This window comes from Lagenorhynchus albirostris, chromosome 11, assembly GCF_949774975.1.
Source record: "Lagenorhynchus albirostris chromosome 11, mLagAlb1.1, whole genome shotgun sequence".
Classification (NCBI taxonomy): Eukaryota; Metazoa; Chordata; class Mammalia; order Artiodactyla; family Delphinidae; genus Lagenorhynchus; species Lagenorhynchus albirostris.
Genome location: NC_083105.1, coordinates 64,882,204 through 64,905,854, shown reverse-complemented (window position 1 = coordinate 64,905,854; position 23,651 = coordinate 64,882,204). Strand labels below are relative to the sequence as shown.

Sequence of the window (23,651 nt, the reverse complement as noted above, 5' to 3'; positions counted from 1 at the left end):
GTCACGGCAGCTGGCAGGGGAGAGGGGACTCCAAGCTGACAAGGCTTGCTGGCAGGAAATCTGACTCCTGGATGCCCTTAGGCCTCAGCAAGGGATGGGCTCCCCTCAGAAGCCTCAGCCTTAGCCTCTCCATCACCTCCGCCTTGCCTCGCCTCCCAGAGCACCGCCCAGCGGGGCTGCAAGCAGACGGGCAGGAAGTGGAGTGGGGAGGGGAGGGGAGAGGAGGGAGGAGCGACCTCTCAGACCACTGTGGACAGCTGAGGGCCACTCCGGCCAGCCCCGTGCAGGGCTCCAGGCTCCTGCCGCTCTGGTGACCAAGCTGAGGTCCAGCCGCAGTCAGCCTTGGAGCCCTGCAGGGTCCCAGAGACCATCCCGGGCAGGGGGCAGGGCTCGGCCTTCCCTGCCACACCCCCTGGGGCTGGCCCGAGAACACAGCCTCTCTGTCCGCTTAGGGTAACAATAAGTCTCCTCAGGGACCACCACTCCCAGACAAACAGCCCCGACCACACCCAGCTGTTTATCGCACAGGCCGTGGAAAGAAAAGCAGCACGGCCCCCACCCTTCCCTGCCTCCCCACCTCCCCGGGCAGCGGGCCTGCCCCTGCCACCCACATGCCACACACATGCAGACGCTCGGTCCACTGCGGAAACACACCCCAGGGGCCCGGCGATGGCCGGTCAACAAAGCCGAGAGGCATGGAATCTGGAAAAGACCTGGTGCGGAGAGCTCTCTATTGAACACACAGAGGGAGCGCTCTGCTCTCCCACCCACTCCAGGGCTTCTCTGTCCCCCATTCCTTGGCCTTGGGCCCCGGCTCATTCCATCCCGAGGTCCTCCTTGGCCACCAGTCATCAAGGGGACGGCTGCCTCCATGCCGCCCACTCCAGGGCCTCAAGTTCAGTCCGCGGACAGCCCCTGCCCGGCGCGGCCAGCCCGTGGGCCTCCTGGCCCGGCTCGTCCTGGCTCTCCCGGCGGCCAGTGCCTGCTCCAGCCCGGCCCCTCCTCACGGCTCCAGCTCCCGGGAGAGGCGGGACAGTTCCCGCTGGTTGTCGATGACCTTCAGCTGCTGGACGTAAGCCCAGGTGCTGGCTGGACTCCGGGTGCTCAGGGACTGCTCCGAGCCTAAGTGGGGGGAGGGGGGGAGGGGTGGTCGGCGGGGGGGCGCCGCGCACTTTGGAGAGCCCACCCCTCCTCCTCCAAGGAGCAAATCGGCCTCCCTGCCCTCCGCCACCGAGCCTGCCACTTCCCACGGCCGATCGAGAAGACACCCCGCCCCCCTGCTGGGGCAGAATAGCATGGTGGTCAAGAGCACAGACTGGAGAAAACAGGCCCCCCCAAATTGCATACAGTTTAATACCCCTTTTACTAAGCTCAAAAACAACTAAAACTAAAGAATATTTTGTTGTCATATATATATGAGGTATTTAAAAGATGTATACGTATGTGCGTGTGCATATATATTTTATCATACATATATATAATAAACCTATTTTCCAAAACAAGAAAACGAGTAACTCAAAATTCAGGAGAGTGGCTCCCCTGGGCGGGAGGGGCACGAGGACAGGAGAGAGGGACACCACTAGGGAGATGGAAGCTATTGTCAATGTCCTCATGTTTGGCTTGGGTCCAGAGGTGCCCATCGTATTATCAGAATCTACATACATACATTAAAATAATGAGGACGGTGTGGTATGAACTGTGGATTACGATGAATCCCATTTCGTGCAACTGAAGGCCAATTAAAAGAACGCAGATCTGGAGTAAGAGTACCTGGGTCCCAGCTCCATCTAACCCTGTGGCTTCCACAGGCTTCTTCAAGGCTCCAGCCCGTTCGCACATCTTCAAGTTAGGATAACATTCTGCCTACCTCACAGAGGTGTTGTGAAGGGTCATCAGCATCACGTATGCACGTGCCTGTAAATGCCAGCCATGGCCAACTCGTCAACGCCCACCCCTGCCCGCACTTACACGTGGAAATCCTGGCCGCCTGGCTGTCCTCGTGCAGGTGGGAGACTCGGCTTCTAAGCGGTGACAGAGGCACTGGCGGGTGAGAGGGGGGAGTCAGCGAGACAGGGCCAAGCCAGTGCCTTGAAGGGGACATCGGTCAGGGGCACCTACGCGGGGAACCCGCCCTCTCACCGTTGCTGTGGCTTCTGCAGTGGTGCAGCATCCTCGCAGCTCTGGCCATCATTCTCTGCGGGCCAAGCAAGGACGTGAGACCCAGTGTGAGGAATGGGACCCTGGTGCGGGACAGCTGAAGTGCTCGTAGGAACTAGTGGCTGTAGGAGATGGGGTCCTGTCTGCTGTGCCCCAGCTCACCCAGAAACCCAGTGGGGACCAGGCATTGGGAAGAACAGAGGTCAGGGAGGGCTTAGACGGGAGGGGGCTCCGGTTGAAGTGCGAGATAGTTGAGGCTGTCACCCCAGCACTCCCCAGTGGAGACCAGACCCTCATGAGGGCATGCAATGGAGTAATGGCTATTTTAAAGGAAGAATTCATATTTATATTGTTGAGAACAACTTTAGACCATCTCCCTCCCCATCCCCAAGCCCTTGCAAGGCCATCGTCTTGCAAGACCCAGAGACCCTCAGCCACGTGCATAGCCTGCAGCCCATTCCAGTGTCAGGCACCCACTCTCCTCGGACTCACCATCTTCTCAAAGTTGATGAGATTCTCTACCAGCGTGTGATTTCCCTCATGGATGAAGGTCATGTCTGCAAAGAGATGGGCTTTGCTCATAGGTCCCCAAACTCCTTCCCCTTCCAGCAGCCAAGGAAAGGTGAGGGGTCAATAACAGGGGGGCTCGGGCCTGTCGGTCCCCCACATGGCCCTCTTCCTCCCCAACTAACCTCCTGGAGCGATTTCCTTGTATCTCTTAGGCCTCGTATCATCGGCCATCTAATGTCTGCATGTCTTAACTCTGCTCCTACCCTGTGAACTCCTAGTTCATCTTTGTGTCCCCCAGGGCATCAGCGCACTGGAATCACTCAGAGGGTCGGATGGACACACAGGGGCAGGAATGGATGGGATGGAGACAGGGAGGTGGATACTGGCCCTCTTACCTTTGAGAAGAAGGGGCATGAACGGGATGAGGGGAGGGGAGAGCTTGGTGAGGGCCAGACGGTACACACGGTGGTTCCATGAGGGGTCCTGAGAGGGAAGAAGCCACAGTGAGAGAGGGAAGGTCCCATACACCATAACCCACCACGTGCCACAGCGCAACCAATGCCCACCGTCCCAAGGAGAGGCTGTGCACCCATCCCCTTGGAGCTCAGCTTCCTCTCGGCCCCAGATCTCACCAAGGCAGGCTCTGCGGAGGCGGGGGGGGCCTGGACCTGTGACTGCCAGTCTGCGTGATGTGGCTTCCTGGCCTCTGATTAAACCCCAAGGACACGTCGTGGCCATTATCACAGGGGCCCTGAGGTTTCATGGAAAACTCTTTCTTTTCCGTCCCTGTTTCTCCCTCTCTCTCTCTAGTGGGTAAATTCCTTTGAACCTCTTGAGCCCCAGGAGAAGTTTTTCCTCAAGCGTCTTAGAACCTTGCTGATGAAAGCACCCTGCACTAGCTCTCCCCTGAATACTGTCAAACCTTTCAAGCCGGCCCCCTAACAGCTCCTGGCAGTGGAGGGCTCGGCTCCTGAATTCTTTCCTCATCTCTTGGCCTGGGCTGGCACATGGGCCCCTTGAGTCTCCTGAGGGGCCACGGACAGGCCCCAGAACACCATGGGAGCTGAGGCCAGGACCTGCCTCCTGCGTCCTGAGGCAGGTCAGCTGGAGTCCAGCGTCCCCCAGCGGTCCCCTGGCACCTCAGACCCCAGCGCCAGACACTGCCCTCACGCAGGACCTCATAGCCACAGCAAATGCCATCCCCCCAGCACACATACTGAGGGCTATAGCACACTATCCAATCACGCTCAACACCTGTTCCTCAGCCAGCACCCCAAACTCACAGGCCAAAGGGAACCAGGCCCTGACCCAGGGTAGACAAGGGGACCCAGAAGTAGACAAGGACCGGCAGAGAGGCTGCAAGGGAGCCAAGAATCGGGGTTTCTGGAGGGAGGAACCGGGGCCCAGCACTCACCAGCAGCCTCTCGAGGGCCGAGTAGAGCTTCCGGACTTTGTGGGGCAGCCTCTGTGAAGGAGAGGCAGGCGGGGCTGTCACTGCTCTGGGGTGGGAGCTCCATCCCCAAAAAGGACCCCCAGAACGGGCAGGGGCCTGACTCAGGACCGAGGTGGGAAGGCCCTGGCCTGCCCCGGCAGATGGCACTCACCTCCCAGGTCTGGGCCAGGCGGCTGATGGCCGAGTTGCTGAGGCCAAACATGATGGCAAAGAAGGAATTGAGATTCTTTTGCTCCTTGAGGCTGTGAACAGAAGACCCAGAGACCCTCAGCCACGTGCAAAGCCCCGCACCCATACAGCAGCCGGCCTGGGGTCCAGCGCCCTGCGGGCACCGGGGCCGGACGGGGTGGGGAGGCGGAGGCTCCAGGGGACCCAGGGAAGCGTGGGGCTGGCAGATTTGGCAACACCCTGCCCATGGGTCGGGCATTTAAGTAAAGGCAGCCTCAGGACTCCGCCCACCCAGCGCACCCAGCCCACAGCGCTCACTGGGCGGCCAGCTTGATGAACTTCCGGAGCAGCTGGGCCCGCAGGCCGGGCACAGGGCAGAGACACAGCTCCGTGGCCACCCAGTACTGCAGCTCGTTGAAGCGGCGCATGAAGCGCTCCAGGTTGGCGGTGGTGACGTCCCGCAGGGGCTGGGGGCCCAGCACGTAGTGGATCAGCTCCACCTGGGCGGGGACAGCATGAGCGGTCAGCGCGTGGCAGGCGGGGAGCCCACATCGCCGGCCCCTCCCCTCCGCTCTGCCCCTGCACCTGGTGGATGCTGTTGAAGAGGCTCCAGTCGTGGTCCGTCAGCTGGCCCGCCAGGTCCTTGGTGCTCACCAGGTCCAGCCCCTCTGCAGAGCCCACGGTGGGCCCCAGCTGCTCGGGGTGTGGGGTCTGCAGGTGGGAGAGTGCTCAGGGGGGCTGCCTGGGGAATCCGGGGGAAAGGTGCAGGGTGGGAGGAGCCTCTGTGCCCAGGGTCGGAGGAATGTCAGGGAGGGCAGGGGCTGGAGGGGCATCTGACGGAGGGGCTTCCCAAGGAGGCATGTCCCAGACAGCTCCCCGACGCTGGGACCCCTCCTTGTAGGGTGCCTGTTCTCTGGGGAACCCCTGATGAGGCAGGTCTCCCTCTTCCCCCTTGAGAGCTCCCAACCCGTTCTCCCCTCCCACATCCTGGGGACTTTCCCCATTGGCTGAGGCCAACTCCTTCCTCTTCCTCCTTAAGGCCCAGCAGCAGTCAGAGCCAGCCCTCCCCGTCTTCTCCATGTGACCCTAGCACCCACTCCTACCACCCGCAAAACGCAGCTCCTCCCCAGGCTCTGGCGCCCTGCCTGTCCCTACCAGCTTGTGCACTTCCTGAGGGTTGACAACAAAGAGGCGCTCGTTGAGTCCCAGGGATGTGGCCACACCGTGGGCATCTGGCTGCAGGCCAACAGTGTCTGCAAAGAGAGCAGAGGCTGTGCCGGGTGGGGACAGAGAGGGCGGCCAGCAAGCAACCGGAGGCAGGGTGGAGACCCCATTCAGGAGGCTGGAAGTTCTCTTCTCCCCGTAGCAGGGTTGGAGCCCTGGGCAGGTGTTCCAAAGACACAGGTGCGCATGCCCACGCATCCACACACACAGGGTAGCACGGCCCAAGGACGACGAAAGGGGAGTCTTAGTGAGACAGGCTGACGCTAGGCAACGCTGGAGTCTCAGTGAGCCTCGGCTTCCTCCTTTGTCGAACGGAGACACTAAGATTTTCCCTGACTACTCACAAGTCAAATGAAATCATTGATATAAATATAACTAGTGGCTATAAATACACGATACATATACAGGCCTTTTGAGAACTGGGAAAGGCCCTGCAGAAATCTTTGTGCGGATTTTCATCAGCTCTTGTGGACTGAGACTGGGTTTTTAGTCATGTCTGAGTCCCCAGTCCCTAGACCATCAGCCTCCAAATTAAGGTACACAAGACCATCCACGTGTCCAGGAAAAAACCGTAGCTCTTTCACTTTATTGGTTTTTCTCACCTGTTTTGCACTTCTATTTTGTGTGTTGTGTTATGATCATGTAACATTAGGGTAGGAATATATGTATGTGACTTACAAGGAAATATACACATATTATGGAGTTTGTAATAAAATATTGAGGCACGTAGGGTCTCAATAAACACTGGCTTAGGACAACTGCAACTTGCCAGGTAGCCACCAGAGGGCAGTGGTTCCCAGAGCAGCACATAGGCACAGGTGACCTCATCCTCTCTCCCCACTTCCTGAAGGAAGGAGGCTTTGCCAGTGTCCCTGCCATTGCTTGCCATTATTCTCAGCTGCCTACCCTGGGCTCCAGCTGTCAGACCTGGGCTGTGTCCTTCATGGACAACAGTGGTTTTTAATGTCCCAAGTTCTCCAAAGGCAGGTCTTAATAATCCTCATGTTGCCGTATTCCGAGCACCAGCTTTATGCTGGGTCCCGTGCTAACGGCTTTAAACACAGTAGCTTATTTAATAGCCACAGCAGTCCTATGTGATAGGTACAGTTACAGTGCTCATTCGACAGACGAGGAAACCGAAGTTCACAGAGGTTAAACGACTCGCCCAGGATCACACAGCCAGTAAGCAGTGGGTCTGGGATTCCAGCTCAGATCTGGGAGTCCACTGTCTAGGCTCTTAACCGTCAAGCTGCTCTATCTTACCTGCCATGGTACCTCTACCTCCTAACACACTGCTGCCCCACAGCTGACCCTCAAAGATGACTACAGACTAAATGAGCAACTACCCGAATTCAAAGGCTCTCGACGACGCTCTCGCTGTGTGAACTTGGGAAAATCACTGAACCCCTTTGAGCTTAAGTTTCCTTGTCTGAAAATAGGATCAAAATACCTATCTCATAAGATTGCTATTAGAGTTCAATACATATGTAAGCATGATAATGACGTAGCAGTAGCTACGTAATAACAGATAATAACGTAGTGCTGACTATGGGTCAGACCGCATTCTAAACACTTTTATAGATGAGCTCATTTATCCTCACAATTCCTCTATGAAGCAGGCACTCTTTTCATCCCCATTTTACAGATGATGAAACAGAGCCCAGAGAGATTAAGCATCCTGCCCAGGGACAGAGAGAAGGGAGCCAAAGGGCAGAAGTCAAATGTGGGCAACAGGCCCCAGAGTTCATGCTCTTCACCACATGCAAAGCACTTTGAAGAGATGTAAGAAACCTCCCAATAAATGCCAACCATCACTAACATGATAAAGATAATAGAGATGATGATAATCTTAATTCGGGGGATGGGCACGGCTCTGAGGGGGTCCCCTCCCTTGGGGCCACCCTACCCAGAGACACAACTCACCGCCCGCAGAGTTCACCTTCACCAGCACCTGCCCCTTAGTCCAGCCGTCCTCCTGGGCCAACGCCGCCATCACCTCTCTCACTGAGGCCGTCACAGGCAGCTGCAGGGTCAGCACCGAGTGGTCCGGCCGGCAGATGTCATAGGGGACTGGAGAGGAAGGCTGGCTGAGCTGTGGGGGGGGGGCTGCTTCGTCTCCCCACCCCAGGAGGGAGAGGGCAGCGACTGCAGCGGAGGGAGGGTCCCGAGCAGGCGGGCAAGGGCACTACGGAGTAGCTTGGGTGGGTGGGAGGCCCTGAGCCAAGGAGAGGGGGAGCCTGGAACACAGACCCCGAGGAGCGTGGCATGCCATCCTCGGCCAGGCGCCCCAAGGTCAAGGGTGATGACAGTAGGGTTCGAGCTATGAACTGGCTGGCTTGGACAGACCACCAACCTTTGTCCCCGACTCGGATGGCACAGTTGCTGCTGGGGAGAGGTTCATCCTGGCTGGGGAGCCAAACAGGCATGTTCCGGGCCTGAGAGGGAGAGAAAGTAAGGCCGGGAGGACACAGGAGAGCATGCAGGGACGGGGAGGGGCCTCTGTCACCAGGAGCATGGCACCCGCGGGGCACGCACACCACCCTGGGGCTCTGCTTGGCCCATGAATCTGGGCCAGGTAAGGCGCTGGGGACTGAGGCTCCTGGAGGAGACAGAGCAAAGTCTGTGCCCCTCTACGTGTGTGTTACCCCCTCTACCAGCTGGGTCTAGAATTGCTCTAATACGAACACACCTCAGCTGTTGATCTCGGTTTTTTCCTCCTTCAGCTACCATTTGCTATTTGCTACATGCCAGGCTAAGTACAGGCATCTTTTGAGTATCTAAATAGTCACAAAAGCCCTTTGACAAAATATTATTATCCTCATTTTATAGATGAGATCAGTGAGGCTCAGAGAGGTTAAGTAACATAGCCAAAGAAACACAGCTGCTAAGTGGCCCAGCTGGAATCCTAACCCGCCACCTGCGCCCCCCCCCACACACACCCCGCTCTTGTCCACCAGCACTCAACTGTGTCAGCTGCCCCGTCACCCCACAGCCCTTCCTCCATGGCCCCACCACAGTGGGCTGCTGGGGAGAGGCCTCCCTCACACAGCTCCTCTGCACACCGACCACTCTTTCTAACTCTTGTACTGACTCTACCTGCTCTGAAGGTGGCAGATCAGGTTCGGACCTTGGTTCATGGCTCTTCCCTGGATTTCCAGATCTCTGCGCTCCCCTCCGAGCTCCCCCCAGCCTCACGCACCCTCCCACTCCACCCCACCCCCGCAGATGGAAGACTCTTAAAACCATACCACTGAGCACTGAATGTTCTTCCAGGCCCTGGTCTCAAATGCCTCCTGGATCCTCCCGCGTCTGTGCTCCATCACCCCAAACTCAACACACCCCTCGGATCCCTCATCCCACCTGCCAGGCTACTCTTCCGCCATTCCCCTGGGCTCATGGTTCCTGCTGCCCAGCCCCCGCTTCCCCACGGCATGTCTCTAGTCCTGGGGTCTCCGTGTGCCCCCCTCCCCAGCCCAGGCCAACCTCAGGGTCCACCAGCCCGTGTGTTGCCTCACTCTTTATCTACTAAAACGGCCCAGCTATTCCCCGCCAGCCTCACCTCTCGAGCGCCTCCCTCTCTACCACTGCCATCTGCCTGACAAGAGCCCGATTAAGCTTCCTATCACGGCTCCCACCGTCACTGTCTGCTGGATAGCGCAGTCTCCTCAGCTGACCTACGCAATACGCAAATCTCATCTTGTCAGTCCTCGGCTCAGACACCTTCAACGGCTCACGCTGCTCTGGGGTCAAAGGCCAGGCCCCTTACCGTGGCCCACAGTGCGGGGGGGGGGCACCTGCTCTGGCCCCTGCCCACCTCCCCCCTCTCCCCCAGGCCCAGCGGTCGCTTCTCCCTGACCCTGACCCGGAGTCAGCCCTCCCCTTCCCGTCTCCAGAGACCCCTGTCTTCGCCCTTATACAGCATGAGATTGCCCTGCAGCCCCGTCCCTCGCTTCGCTGCAAGCCCCTCGAGGCCAGCGTGGCTCCCCCCGCCCCCTACGGCATCCTCGGCACCTAACGCAGTGCCCGCCGGCCGTTCCCTGAGTGGCAACCACAGGCTGGGGAGACAGAGGTCAAGGCCCTTCACGCGGGCATTCCAGTGGGACATGACAGACACCAACAGACAATAAGCAAGTACACAAAGAAAGAAAACAATTCCACTGGGATAATGCTTTGAGGAAAACCATAGAGGACACCTTGGAGGGGAGCCGGTGGGAGAGGGGCCAGCAGGTAAGGGCAGGAGACTGAGGAGGGGCTGAACTTCACCTTTAGCCGAAAAGGAGCCTGCGAGGAGGAGGGGGGAGCAGGATGAGGTGGGAGAAGCAGCTGGGCGCTGCAGGCCCAGGTGAGGCATCTAGGTGTTATTCCCAATGCATGAGCCCCCAGCCAGCCCCAACTTAGCTGCCCAGCCCCTTCCGCCCCATCCCTCAAATCTCGCGCCCATCACGGCTCTTCCTCCTGCTTCCCCCCGCCCCGCCTGCTGCTGGGAATGGCACTGGGATCTCGGCCTGCCTTCCTCTGGGCTCCCTGCACTGGCCCCCAGGAACCCCTGGGCTTCCGAGGCTACCCCCAGGCACCACCCCTCACCTCCCAGGTGGGAACTGCTAACTGGCTCTAACTGTGAGCATGAATCACCTCCCAGATGGAATAAAAGCCCCCTGGCTTGGGGGAGGCGGGGGGAGCAGTGACCTTAGACCTCTGTGTCTCCCTGCAGGGCCTGGCCCCAGCGCCACATGCAGCCTGAGCTCCATGAACACCTATCCCAGACCCAAGGATGTGCCTGGGGCCGACAGGGGACGGGGGGCCGCCCACGCAGAGCCCCTTGGGTAGGGGCTGAAGGAGGGGCCCGGCGGTCCCTGGAGGAGTGGGGACAGCTGGGGCCCCGCAGAAGCGAGAGGACCTCATTCGGGGCAGACACCTTCATCTGCGGAGATGCGTTCCCACAGCCATTTTCCAACCTGTGGAGCAAGAGAGGAGCGAGGTGAGACTGGCGGGCAGGGCCCCCTGCAGGCGGGATGACATGGGCTCAGGAGCAGAGAGGACAACACGGGCTCTGGATTCTACCTGCCCTCACCAGAGGCTCAGAGGTTTGCAGATTTGGTGAGGATCAAAGATTCGGTGAGACAGGCAAGACTTGAAATCCAGCCCCTGGATCCTGGGATTTTCCCAGGCCAGCAAGGGAGCGAAAGAGAGCTCAAGGGAGAAAGGGACGCGGTGTCCGGGCAGGCAGCCTGCACAGGAGCTCTCCCTGGACCTCAGCCGCCCCCATGGGATGCCTGGGAGGGCGGGAAGGTCTCGGAAGGCGAGGTAAACGCTAGGAAATTGACCGGGCTGGCCGGCAGGAGCTGGCACCACGGGTGCTTGGCAATAATTGGGAGGCAGTGAGCACAGCAGGTGTGCTGGGGCTAGAAGGGTGGCCCACGAATGACTGTGGCTGCATGAGCATACGGAGGAGCACGTGATGGGAGGGCGAGTAGCAAGGGGACCGGTAAGAACGCTAACAAGTCTAGACAAGTGAGCACAGCACACCCTGAGCTGCACTCTTCAGGTGCAGTGAGGGGTAGGTATTCTCCCAGTTTTACAGACAAGAGCTGAAGCCCTAGGGGGTGGGGGGCAGTGAGGGTAATGGGCTCAGGGCGGCATAGCTACAGTGGTGCAGCCTGGATTCAAGCCACGTGCTTGGCCCCAGAGGCAGTGCTCTCCATCCCCGCTGCGCCGCCCGTCCCCCAGGCGACGAGTTAACTGGAGCCAAAGCATCACCTGTGGTGTCGCCGCCTCTCTGGCCACTGCTCCCGCAGCAGGTTGCAAAGCCGGGCATCCCTGCTCACCAGGTCTGACAGTTTCTGGGAGGAGCCAAAGTTCACTGAGACTCCACGTCCACCCCGGGCAGCCCGGTCCAGCCCTGCCTCACGCCCAGGTACCTGGAGGAAGCTGGTGGCCACAGGGTCGGTGTGGAGCATGGGGCCGTACAGGGCCACCCACTGGCTGACCAGCCGCAGGATCTGTTGTCTCTTGTTGCAGATATAGGTGCTGCACTCCTGCTCGCTGCCTCCCACGGGCTCCGCGTGGAAAGTGGGCACCCGTCAAGGGAACCACAACCTCTAACCAGACCACCCACCACACCTTGGGCAAGGGAGGGGCAGGACGCCCAGAGCCCGTATGCACAAGCTGGGCCTGGCGCGATGCTGGCACTTCGGAGGGTTCGGCACAGCCACGATACGAGGGATTCCTTCTCCCCACTCCACACGCCATCCTAATCCCCTGGGGCCGGAAGGATATTGGTGCAGGAGGGCAGCGCAAAGCTGGGCAGTGGGCATGAAGACACTGTGGGTCAGGAGGAAGTCGCTGAGGAATGTCTCTGTAGGGCAGGGACAGGGGACAGGTGGGGGCTTCAGCGGTCACGTCTACTGAGCACAAGTATATGCACAGCTGGAGCATCCCTTTCCCCAATCCCACCACGGGCAAGGGACCAGTGATGCCCAATCCCCGTCACCGCGCTTCCCACCCAAACCAAGAACACAGGAATGCAAACTTCCCGTCAACTGACCAAACGGACCAAACTAGCGCGCGATGAGGTCAGACGGCAGGGTGCCTGGCCCTCTCCCATGCTGTGCTGACCACCCAATGAGTCAGAGAGCAGTCAGGGTGTCTCCTGCCCCTACCTGTTGGGTCATGAGCACTGGAATCAGGCCGCATGGCCTCCAACAGAAGTTCTAGGATCTTCTCCGGGGTGCCAGACATCACTATATACCTAGCAGAAGCAGCCAGTCCATAGCACTTATGCCACGACTCCCCTTCCCACAGCCGGGGCAGACATCAATAATCAATCGTATCACTCATCCCTATTTGCCAGCCCTCTCTCACCTTGGGGTGGAGGGGGGACCAACTCAGGGGATGCCTCTTAGTCCCTGGAAGCCTCTCCACCCCCAGGTGGCCAGAGGGCAGGGGTATGACACGGGGAAGGGAGTAAAGCCTGGGAAATGGAAGGAGAGGAGGTGGGCAAGAGAGGTGGTATGGAAAGGGAGCATGGTGGGTATGTTACCGGTTCCTGCCTGGGGTTGGGGGACGAGAAGGGCCAGTGCCCTGAGAGGTTCTCTCCAGCACCAACACCACTTTGCCATGTTCTTCCAGCCTCATGGTCTTTGCTTCCACATCCTGGAGAACAAGCCAACACCCAGTGCTCAACATACACCGTGACTCCTTTCCCCACCCTACAGCTTCTCCCTCTCCCTCCCCCGTTCCAAACGCTGAACCCCACAAGGCTCCCACAGGGACCCTCAGCCTTTTTCCCACTCCATTCAGTGCTCATGACCCTGGTTTTAACCCCCACTCCTACCCCTGCCCATCACCCAGCCTGAGCCCTTCCTCCACCCCATCCCTCCCAGGGCTCCCTCCGTGGATCCCACGCTCCATCATGCTGCATCCCCTTGCACCCTAGACCCCCACCCCTCTGTAAGCCCGGCCCCCTGGTCTCCCACCCAAGCCAGGGTCCCCAGGGCTCGCTGGCCCTCCTCAGCACGCTGTGCACCTCCTCACACACGCAGGGCTGGGCTGCCACCTGCAGCCAGCGCCCCGAGCTTCTCCACCCTCGACCTCTCCTTGACCCTTAAAGGCTCTCTCTGGTCTTTACTCTTTGCCCCACACCACTTCTCCAGAGACGTGTCCCTGCCACGTCCCCTGCCCTCCCCACCCCCAGCAATGGCACCTTGATGATACGGTTGAAGTCCTGCTTGTCCACGCGAAGAAAATGGCAGTTGTCCTCTCGCAGGATGATGGTGGCCGCCCGGGGTGCGTCGTTCACCAGAGCCAGCTGTCCAAAGTCGTCTCCCTCGTGCACTGTGGTCACCAGGCCCTGCAGCCAGGCCTGAGTCACAGCCCAGCCCTGCCGCCCAGCCCTCGCCGGGACAGACCCATGGCGGACAGAGCCACTAAGGCAGGAGGAGACCCGGGAGATCGGCAGCCTTGGGTCTATTAAAGGCACTGCCCATGAGGTCAACCCCAGGGGGCTGGGCAGGGAGGGAAGACTTACCTTGCCGTGGGTCACCACATTGACAGATCCCTTCCAGATGATGTACCAGGAGGTGCCCTTGTCCCCCTGGCTGAACACTGAGAGAAGCACAGATCAGACATGCCCCCGGGGACCCATCACTTCTTCCATGTGGCCTCCGCCCATGTCCAGGTCCCTGGTGCCCAGCTTCCCATCCCGTCTGACTTACACACGGTCCCTGCCTTGCTGTGTGGTTCAAAGAGCAGAACTGCCGCTAATTCCCGCTTCACCTGGGGGTGGGGAGAGGAGGGTCTATGAGGTGAGTTCAGGGGAAGAGGGAGCATGTGAGGCGGTTAGGTCCAAAGCCACAAGTGCTCAGGGGACAGAGATGTAGTTAGGTCAGGTGACCTGGGATTCAGCGGGAGACAAAGCAAGGGGAAGAAATGGGCAAAGAGAGGCAGAAGGGCTTACAGATAAGGATGCCGGGGGCAAGAAATTAGACTGAGGTTTCCCAGCCACAGGCAGAAGGGGAGGGGAATGTCTTCTGGCCCAGCAGCGGTCACAGGGAAGGGAGGTTTGGGGGTGGGGAGGGCAGGGCTGGGTCGGGGGACTGACCGAGTTGGAGAGGTGGGCCACGGCCTTGATGTGCAGCAGCTCCTCAAAGATGAGGTCCAGCTCCTCGTCTGTGCGCTGACCGGGGCTGCGGGCACAGGAAGGCGGGGAAGAAGTGATGAGCTGTGGGCCCAAGGCCAAGAGCGGGAAGCCACCACGCCCACCCAGCTTGGGCCTGGGCCAGCCGGTGCCCCAGCAGTCGCTGTTTATCAATAGCGGGCCAGTCTTTACCGGGAGCACGCTGTATGCCAGACACTGGGCCATGCGTTTTACACGCATTACCTCATTCCACCCTCACGACAACCCCATGACGTGGGTATTGTTATCCTTTGACAGAAGAGGAAGCCGGCATGGAGAGCCCAAGGTCACCGAGCTAGTAGCCAGTGGAACTGGAATTTGAACGCAGACCTGCCGGCGGATTCCAAAGCCCTCCGTCTCTCTGCATTGCAGAGTGGGCAGCGTCTCCGGAGGCCACGTGTCCCACGGCCTCAGTGACAGAGGAAGGACCATGTTCAGAGGGGGAAGGAGGGCTCGAGATCACACAGCAAGTCCATGGCGGAATGCAGACCAGAGCTCAGGCCTCTGGTCCAGCCAGGGTCCCTTCCCTCCACAAAAGTAAGGGACCACCCCTCAGAGGGGAAACCGAAACTACCGAGTCCGAGAGCAGGGCCGCGAGATGCAAGGCGCCCGACTTACGGCTTTCGAAGCGCCACCGTGAGCAGGGCGTCAGGCCCCCGCTGGGAGAGCAGGGCCAGAGCCTCAACGAGCTCCTCCTCCAGCTCGTGGAGGCCTGCAGGCTCCGGCTCCGGCCCGGGGAAACGGTAGAATTGGGTATCTCGATCCTGGAAGGCCCAGTCGTGTTTCACTGGGGGGCAGAGGCCCAGGCGTGGGGGAGGAGAGGAAATTGAGGCCACGTGGGTGTGAGGCCCCCTGCTGCAATGCCCACCAGCAATGCCCACCAGTGCCTGCTCCCCAGGACTGCCCAGCCCCGGGCACCCACCCAGGGCTAGGGCTCACCATGACAGAGGGCACCTTCATCCAGCAGCACCTGGCAGATTCCCACGGCTTGGCTCCGGGAATGGACCCCCAGCCCCAGGGCCAAGACCCCATCCACCAGTTCCCGGCCAGAGCAGCATTGCCTGGGAGGTGAAGGGGCCAGGGAAGAAGAAGGAGTCTCAAATGGCAGGACGGGAGAGGCGAGAGGGAAGAACACTCCATCTGAAAGGCACCTGGGTCTAGAAGCAGGGCTGGGCCCAGGTGCCTGAACAGAGGGAAAGGGAAAGAAAACAGGGGGTGGGGAGGGTTTGGAGGGGGTGGGCAAGGAGGTAGCCAAGGCCACTACTCACCGGTGGAGTCGGAGGTGGTACTTTCGGTCTCGGATGAGGTTGGGGCAGGTGGCCAGGAGATGCCGATGCAGCTGCCTCCCCGCCCTCAGCACCCGCTCCGTGGAGGCCTAGGGCCGGGGAGAGGCACAGCTGGCTCAGGCCCTGAAGCCCTCGCTGTGCTCCGCCTCCCAGCTCCACCCCTCGTGGCTTGTACCTGCTCGAGGCTCACGCTGAAATCCAGGGACTCCTCGCTGTTGGCGAGCGGCGTCTGAGGGCAGTGGGAGGGTTTGAGTGTTAGTGCCAGGCCTTTAAACCCAGCTGTCAGATGCCCACCCCCGTCAGTCCCAGCCCCTGCCCAGTCCCCGACTCCAGGCGTCCACTTACCTACTCTTTCAACAAATACTCACTGAGCACCCCCCATATGCCAGGCGTCCGCCTCATGCCCGCCCTGCTGCCCTATCCCCAGACCCTTGTCTTGCTTCCTGACTCCAGCGGTACATCCCCACAGATGAGATTCCAGTTCTGCTTACTCAGGGCCCAGGTGTGCCCAGGCTCCCAGGTAAACTGCACCGTGTAGGGAAGGGGCACAGTGGAGCTGGGGGGAGCATGACGACGTGAGATAAGAAGGCCAGGGAGAGGCCAGAAAGTGAGCAGCTCGGGAGGCCTGGCGTCCCAGGGCCTCCTGCCAGGCCAGGGTCAGTCCCCAGTCACAGGGCCGTGGGCGAAACTCCTGCCCTCCGTGGGCCTCGGTGCAGACTGGTAGTTAAAAATACAAACCCTGGAGCCGACTCCTGGATTCAAATCCCTGCTCCTCTGTTTACTAGCAGTGTGACCCTGAATATATGATTTAACCTCTCCCTGCCTATAAATCTATAAAACATTCCTAACAACAATTCAGGCTTTAGGAAGGATTATGTGAGTTAATAGAGATCACATGTTTAAAGCACTGCCTGACATATACATGTAATTGTATATACATGTTAGTTGTTATTACTGATCTGTGAAGCTGGAAGGCCCCTTTCCTCTCCAAGATGCTGTCGCTGCTAGCTCATAAATAACCCTGTAACAGTGAGTCAGTCTTGGTAGCACACAGGACAGCTCTGGAAGACGGGGTTTACGTACAAATCATTGGAGAACGAGGTTTCCCTGCCCTTGGCATCAACTGGGCATCCAGGACTCCTGGGCCTGTGTGCCCTGGGATGTCGGCCATGGAAGCCTCCCATGCCCCTCTTTTCCTGCCACCTGAGGACTGGAATTTGTGGGCATCTCTGGACAGGATGCCCTACCCTCTATGAGCCATCCCAAAGGCAGGCACTTGAAGTTTACAAAGTATGTCTACCTCCATGATTTCATCTGATCTCATATAGAATAGGATCAGGTGGGAAGTAGGCAGAGCAGGTATTGTCTATCCCCCCTGACTTAGGAAGAAACAAAAGTCTAGAGATGAAGTGCGCTTGTAACTCAGACACAGCCGCACAGTCACGGATAAACTCAAGTTCCTACCAGAAGTGCTCACATTCTTGGTCCCACTCCACCCACCACACCTGCCTGTTTCCTCTCCCGTCCCACTTCTCTCTGCTGCTTTCCCATCCACACACAGGGCCTGAAGAGGACCTGGCTGGGGAGCTAGGGTACGACCAGGCCTGGGGCCACAGTCCCCTCCCCGGTCCCAGCATCCTCCCACCGTGTGCCGGGCAGAGGCCTGAGGTCTGGCGCGCGTAGGTGCCTGGCCCAACGCCGGGCGGAAGTCGCTAGGTGTCCCATAGGTATCCCTGACCCGGTCATGGGGCCCATCCTGGTGCCAGACATAGCCCTGGAGACTTACTGACAGGAAACGAGGAGGGGGAAGGGCAGGAGTTCTACCCAGCCAGCCCCCTGTGTTGGAACAAACAGTACCGAGTGCTAATGACTTGTTGTTGTAGCTGTCAGAGTGCCCAGGTGGCCCCAGTCCCTGCCCCAAGTCCCTTCGGTGCCCACGACCCAGGCTCCCGCGCACACACACTCCCTTCCTGGTATTATTGTGACCCCGCAGGGCACATCAGGAGGGGAGGTGCCTGGTCACGTGGCCAGGCTGGTCAAGACTCAGATCTCAGATCCTCAGGCCTTGCTTAAAGCACTTCCTGTCCTGCCCCAGGGGATGTGCACGGAGGCTGGAGGCTCGGAAGCTGGGGGCTCTGGCCCATCAGAGCTGAGGAAGGCATCCTTCTCATTTTGCGAGGAAAGCAGGAGCCCAGAGGGATGAAGCAACTTGCCCAGAGTCACACAACCGCTTAGAAATTTAAGATCCCACTGCATAACCCTACCAACGCTGACCCTGAAGTAGGTGTTTGTCTCCTATTTCACAGCTAGAGAAAAGGAGGCTCAGAGGTTACATAACCTGCCCTGTGAGCCGGTAAACAGGAGCACCAGGATTCACGCTGTGCCTCTCTGACTCCAAAGCCCACGTCCTTAGCCACCAAGCCCTACCATATCCCATGGTGCCTCCGCGGCCCCGTGCTTCCCCCACCGTGTGCCATGAAAGCAGAGATGACAGAGGTGAATGCTGCCCTCAGGAATGTTCCACGGGCAAGGAAGTTTGGAAAATACTGGGTTAGACCAAGTTCCATAGCCCCTCTGGACCCCTGCCATGTTCCCGGTGCACCGGGACTTCCCAGCATCGGGGTGGAGGCGCTATTCCAGAGCAGCAGGCAGGTGTGTGGGCTCCGGAGGCAGGCACCTGGGTTCAAATCTCGGTTCCCCATTACCGGCTGGCTGTGTGACCTTGGGCTGCTTATAAATGTCTCTGTGCTTCAGCGTTCTGTAACATGGGGTTGATGATAACAGCACCTGTCCCACAGGGTAATTCTGAGGATCCGATGAGTTCATAACATGCAGCATTCGAAGCCGCGCCTGCTCTGTAGTAACTGCTTAGTCAGTGTTAAGTACCTTGATGTAACATTATTATTTCATGCTGGGCACCTGTCATCTGGACACAGTGCACGAAATGTTGTACTTCCGCTGACCCTGTCCCTGATCTGATAACCCTGAGTGTCAGCTTAGAGGGTTCTCAGCTGGAGAGCAGCGGCTGGTACGGCAGGGGTGAAGGCCCTCACCCACCGCCTCCTCTCATGTCTGGACAGGAAGGACTCAAGGTGGAAGAGGAGGTCCCAGCTAGCTTCCCTGGCATCAGCAGCATGGCCTGCCCCACCCCCGTCACTGAGGGTCAGAGTCGCGCTGGAGGGGCAGGCACAGAGCCAGAAAGCCATGTTGGGACCCGTCAGACCAGTTCCCTTAGGCCACGGCTAGGGTCTCAGGCCAGGGCTGTGTGTACAATGGGACTGGGAAAGGATGCATGAGTGGGGGTGATGTTTTGGGGTGTCGGTGTTACCATCCACAGCAATAGAAAGTCCACTACGAGCTTGAACTCTGCAGCCAGATCGCCTAGGACCAAAACCCAGCTTTGTCCCTTAGCAGCTGTGTGACCCTAGACCTCTCACTTAGCCTCTCTGTGCTTCTGCTTTCGCATCTATAAAAGGAGATGATGGCATTAGTAGCTATCTCACAGGGCTGCTGTGAGATTATCTGGTATGACAAAGTAAGCTCATAATAGCGCCTGGGATATAAATACTACACAACGATTAGCTACTACCATGATTTGGACAGGTTGGATGAAAGCATGTTTTCTGAGTTCGAGAATAGAGCCACGTCCCCCAAATAAGTCACTCAAAGAGAAGCATCCCAGGCTTCTCTGAGCTGGTAGGACCCAGCAGAGGTCATCCTGATCTCGCCCCTGCCTCTAGACAGATCGGTCCCTCTGTAGGCTCCCGGACATCGGACAAGATCTCATCTCCCCGTCATGTTTTCCAAAGGAGACGTCCTTCCATCCCATTCCAGCATCAGCTTTGCCGTGGTTGGTAAGTCCTTTCTGTATCTAACCTCAGGCCCTCCTGCTGTAACCTGCTTTCATTTTCTCTTGTCCTGGTCTAGTAGGAACAGAAAGTGCTCTCTTCAGACCTCAGGAGGTTGATGGGTTTCCCCCTTGATTTTCTAAGAGGGGGGCATGGCCTGAATAACTCCCAGCACTGCCCTCCTGGGGCTCTGGGCCCCACCTCCTTTCAACATCCACCCTTCACCCTGTGTGTGCACGCTCCCTGCCGGGTACTTGTTCCCTCATGTGAGCCCCTCCTCGGCCAAAGGCATTATCCAGAGAAGAGAGGTACAGCTCACAGGTACCCAGAGTCTCTTAAACACAGACGCCGTATGCTAACACATATATATGGAATCTAAGGAAAAAAAAAAAAAAGGTCATGAAGAACCTAGGGGTAAGATGGGAATAAAGACATAGGCCTACTAGAGCATGGACTTGAGGATATGGGGAGGGGGAAGGGTAAGCTGTGACAAAGTGAGAGAGTGGCATGGACATATATACACTACCAAACGTAAAATAGATAGCTAGTGGGAAGCAGCCGCATAGCACAGGGAGATCAGCTCGGTGCTTTGTGACCACCTAAAGGGGTGGGATAGGGAGGGTGGGAGGGAGGGAGACACAAGGGGGAAGAGATATGGGAACATATGTATATGTATAACTGATTCACTTTGTTATAAAGCAGAAACTAACACACCATTGTAAAGCAATGATACTCCAATAAAGATGTTAAAAAAAAACAACAACAACACAGACGAAACGGGCTGAAACCACCTCTGCCCCCCCACTCCCCAGAGATGGTCCTCAGGAGAGGATGTGCCCCGTCTCTAGCCCTGAAAATCTAAGTTCCCTCTAATCACCAACACCCACACATACCTGGCAGGGGAGGGGCTTTGTTTCTGTGCCTCTGACCCCATTTTTTACTCCACTAACCCTCACCCTCACTCTTCCAGCCTCCCCATGCATACCAGCCCTTCAATTCTGGGGGACTGGGGGAGCCAGGAGACAGCCTGGCGGCCTCTTCCACCCCCTCCCAGACTTTGGGTCCCAGGGGATCCTCCAGTGACCTCATTGTCCTGGCACCTGACCTTCCCCCCACTCCCCACCTTGCCTCTACAAGCTGGGAAGGGGACAGGAAATGCACAAGTAATTATAGCCTGAGAGGGAAAGAGGGAGGGAGGGTTCCAGCCCACTGGCTCCAAGCAGTAGCTACTGCCAGTGACCTGGAGGGTGAGGGGGGCAGACAGCGAAGCCCAGAGGGAACCCAGCTCCCCTGCCCCCTCCAGAGCGTCATCTGGAACAGGACCCAGGCCCATGAGGCCCCTTGTCAGGAAGACCCAGGGAGGGAGGGGTTGGGGGAGAGCTGGGGACTGACACCTAGATTCTCCTCCCGATTCCCATTGCAAGGAGAACCCCATCACCTTGGTGGGCTTCAGTTTTCTCAACCCAGCTTCATATTTTGGTAAATATAAATGGTGGTTGGGTGAGGTAGGAGGAAGGAGGCAGAAAGTGGTGGTCATTCTACTCAGAGGAATTTGCTGATAAGAGAGGAGCTCTCCCAAGCCCTGCTTTCTCTCCGCCCCTTTGCCCAAGCACTCTCCCCGCACTCACCTCCACCCAGGCTGGGCACAGGTAATAGACACAGCGAATCTCAGGTGAAGAACCTATTAAGTCTGGGTGGTTGGGGAGAGCTTCTCTGTGATTTGGATCCTGCAACCTTTATCCTGCCCCCCCAGCCCCCCCACATCCTTCCCCCACACCCTTTCTCTCTCCTTCATTCTTGCAGCTCCAGAGAGATTCTTCACGGGCAAAGGGAGCTCCGTTCATCTCAGAGACTCCAAACTTCTCAGAATTCTCCCCTGAGCCCCTCAAAGCCAGATGCCAAGCAATGTTCACATGACCACCTCACCCCGAAATCCAAAAGCAGACTCGATGCAGTTCAGCCCTCACTAAAGGAGAATGTTGTCGCGGCGATGTTTAAAAAACAGTAACCAAGCTTACCTCTTGACCCCCACTTGACCTGGTCCCCAGCATTTCATACATGCCTCCCACCACCACCTGGAGGACACGCAAGCACCTAACTCTAGGCACACAGAGGTGACAACTACATGACAAATCCCTGTACCCCTCCCCTCATGCCTGAATGGGGGGGACTTGGGCACCACATGCACACGCAGTGCAGCTGTGTGAGCCACCCACACACTGCAGCCAAGCTGCCTGACCCACTGTCCACCCCAGCTGTCCCCCTCATGGCCCCAGAGCGAGCTGGGCCGCCGGAAGCATGCCCGTTCTTCCGGTCAGGGCCCCCTCCAGCCCTGGTGCCTGGCCCGGGCAGGGGGTGGGCACTCACCCAGCGAAGCCCCTGGATGCAGCTGGGGCGCTGGTGCTCAAGCAGCAGCTGGTAGGAGCAGCTCCGGGACCGGTGCATCCTCCTCAGCACCATGTTGAATAGCGTCCCCTCCGGCACCACGTCCGGGAGCCCTCCCACCGGCGGGGCTCCCAGAACTGAGCTGTCCTCCACAGCCAGGCCCACCTGCCAGCGGCTTTCACCTGGCCAGCTCACCTGTGACGGGAGGAGGAAGGCAGACAGCCATGAGGCCGGGCCTGGGGCAGCTGGACCAAGGCACAACTGCCCCAGGCAGAACCACTTCCCTAGAGTCCTCTGGACTGGTCAGGCGGAGGTGCTGCATCCCTGCCAGGAGCCGGGGGAGGGACAGGAAGACCTTCACTGGGGCCTGCCGGTCTGGCGCACTTAGGGGTCTCCAGCTGGCGCACCAGAGATCAGGTCCTTCTTCCCGGTCTTCTGGGGAATTCTGCCCCACTCCACCGCCCATGGCCCTGCAGGGATCTCCACCGACTCCCGGTATGGGACTACGGACTCTGGATGCCCCAGAAATGCAGCTTCAGCTCAAACCGTTCGTTTCTCCACCTCCCTCACCCCTGACCAAGCCTCTCTCTCCCACCCCAACTCCCCGACCGTGTCAGCTTCCTCTCCGGCTCCTCCTCCCCCTAACCCCACCTTACCCACCTTCATATTCTTCCTCGAGCTCGCACAGCCGAGCAAAAGGCGGGGGCTGACGGGAGACCCGCCGCCCCCCTTCCCCCCGCCAACAGCGAGCCCCTGCTGTAAGTCCCAGGCGAAGTGAGCAGGCCAATTCCTGGCTGGACCCGCTGCCAGGGCAGCCCGAGCCAGGCTGGGTTGAGAGGCTCCTCGTGGGTGGGGGGAAAGCTGGGCACTTGAGGGGCGGCGTTCCCCCACCCCCAGCGACAGGAGCCCCGAGCCTCCCCTCCGTCCCAGACGAAAGAGCCAGCTGGCACCGGGCGCTGAAGCGAGGCTGCAGCTGGCACTGGTCCGGGCGGGAGCTGTCACACCCCCTGCGCGGCCCGCCCTCTTCCCTTCCCGGGAAGGACCGGGAGGGCGGGGAGGACGCGCCAGGCCTTACAGTAGGGAAGGGGGCGGGGGCGGGGGCGGGCACGGGCGAGGGGCGGAGTCTCGAGCCCAGGATGAGCCGAGCCGGCGGGAGCCCGGGTCCCGAGAAACCCTGGCGGGCCGGAGCGCCCTTGGGTTGCGAGCCGGGGTCGCGGCGGCGGGGGTGTCGGGCTAGGGGCTGCGGGCCGCTACACCGGCCGCCACGTGGCCGGGAGGAGAAATGCAAACAAGGAAACCGGGGGAAGGGGGAAGGGGGTGAGTCATTGCGGCCCCACCCGGGAGGGAAATCCGGGCTGGGGCTGCTTCCCGGCCGGCCGGGGGCCTCCTGCCTCCTGTTTCGGTTCAGGGTCTCGAACAGGCCGGGGGAGGGATGGGGCCGTTTTCCCGCAGGGAATCCCGCTGCCGAGCCTCCCACTGCCGCGCTTCTATGCACACACCCCGTCCGCCCCCTTCTCCCCGCCCTACACACACACACACCCGCCGCGGGTGGGGACACTGAGGCTGGAGAGGAAGGACGGCGCTCGGGGACTGTGAGCGCTGGAGGTGGGGCTGAGATCCCAGAGGAGCTGGGCTAGAAGGCCACGCCCCCGGCGGGTGAAGGTCGAGCTCGGGATTCCAGAGTCCTAGGCGGGCTCTGTGTGGAAAGCCATCGCCTCCCTGGGCCTCAGTTCCCATCGCCGCGCTGCTGGCCCAGCGCCCCCTCTTCGCTCCACTCCTGCTTCTGAGTCCGCGGAGAGACAGTGGCTCCGGGACAGCAGCTCCCCCAGCGCCGGCGCCGTAACTGCTCAGGGCGTCACCGAGGGTTTTGGAAGGAGTCGCACGCCTCGCCCCCGGCTTTCTAGGACTCACCCCCTTTTTACCCCACCTGTGTCCCTTTCCCTTTG

General features: G+C 59.3%; 1 protein-coding gene across 8 annotated transcripts; it reads right to left on the bottom strand.

The window, feature by feature from the left end:
• Window positions 1–701: 701 nt before the first annotated feature.
• On the bottom strand, window positions 702–23,502 carry RAPGEF3 (Rap guanine nucleotide exchange factor 3). 8 transcript variants are annotated; one of them, XM_060166440.1, is made up of 28 exons: window positions 23,245–23,472; window positions 21,688–21,900; window positions 15,648–15,701; window positions 15,455–15,561; window positions 15,126–15,247; window positions 14,805–14,973; window positions 14,112–14,196; window positions 13,726–13,786; window positions 13,539–13,615; window positions 13,215–13,361; window positions 12,552–12,664; window positions 11,789–11,867; window positions 11,431–11,581; window positions 11,270–11,352; window positions 10,428–10,467; window positions 9,706–9,793; window positions 7,866–7,947; window positions 7,436–7,604; window positions 5,444–5,559; window positions 4,874–4,999; window positions 4,607–4,788; window positions 4,272–4,362; window positions 4,082–4,132; window positions 3,063–3,150; window positions 2,650–2,714; window positions 2,140–2,194; window positions 1,969–2,040; window positions 702–1,122 (listed from the first exon to the last, which is right to left on the bottom strand). In XM_060166440.1, exons 1-28 carry the CDS (start codon window positions 23,440–23,442, stop codon window positions 1,004–1,006), a joined length of 3,003 nt encoding a protein of 1,000 aa, XP_060022423.1. In that variant the 5' UTR covers window positions 23,443–23,472; the 3' UTR covers window positions 702–1,003. The 8 variants fall into 8 exon arrangements, 7 of the variants coding, with proteins under 7 accessions (XP_060022423.1, XP_060022424.1, XP_060022425.1 ...); XM_060166441.1 differs by lacking the exon at window positions 9,706–9,793 and adding an exon at window positions 12,172–12,260 and having other exon boundaries at window positions 7,436–7,582; window positions 23,245–23,468; XM_060166442.1 differs by lacking the exon at window positions 9,706–9,793 and adding an exon at window positions 12,172–12,260 and having other exon boundaries at window positions 5,444–5,541; window positions 7,436–7,582; window positions 23,245–23,262.
• Window positions 23,503–23,651: the final 149 nt, after the last annotated feature.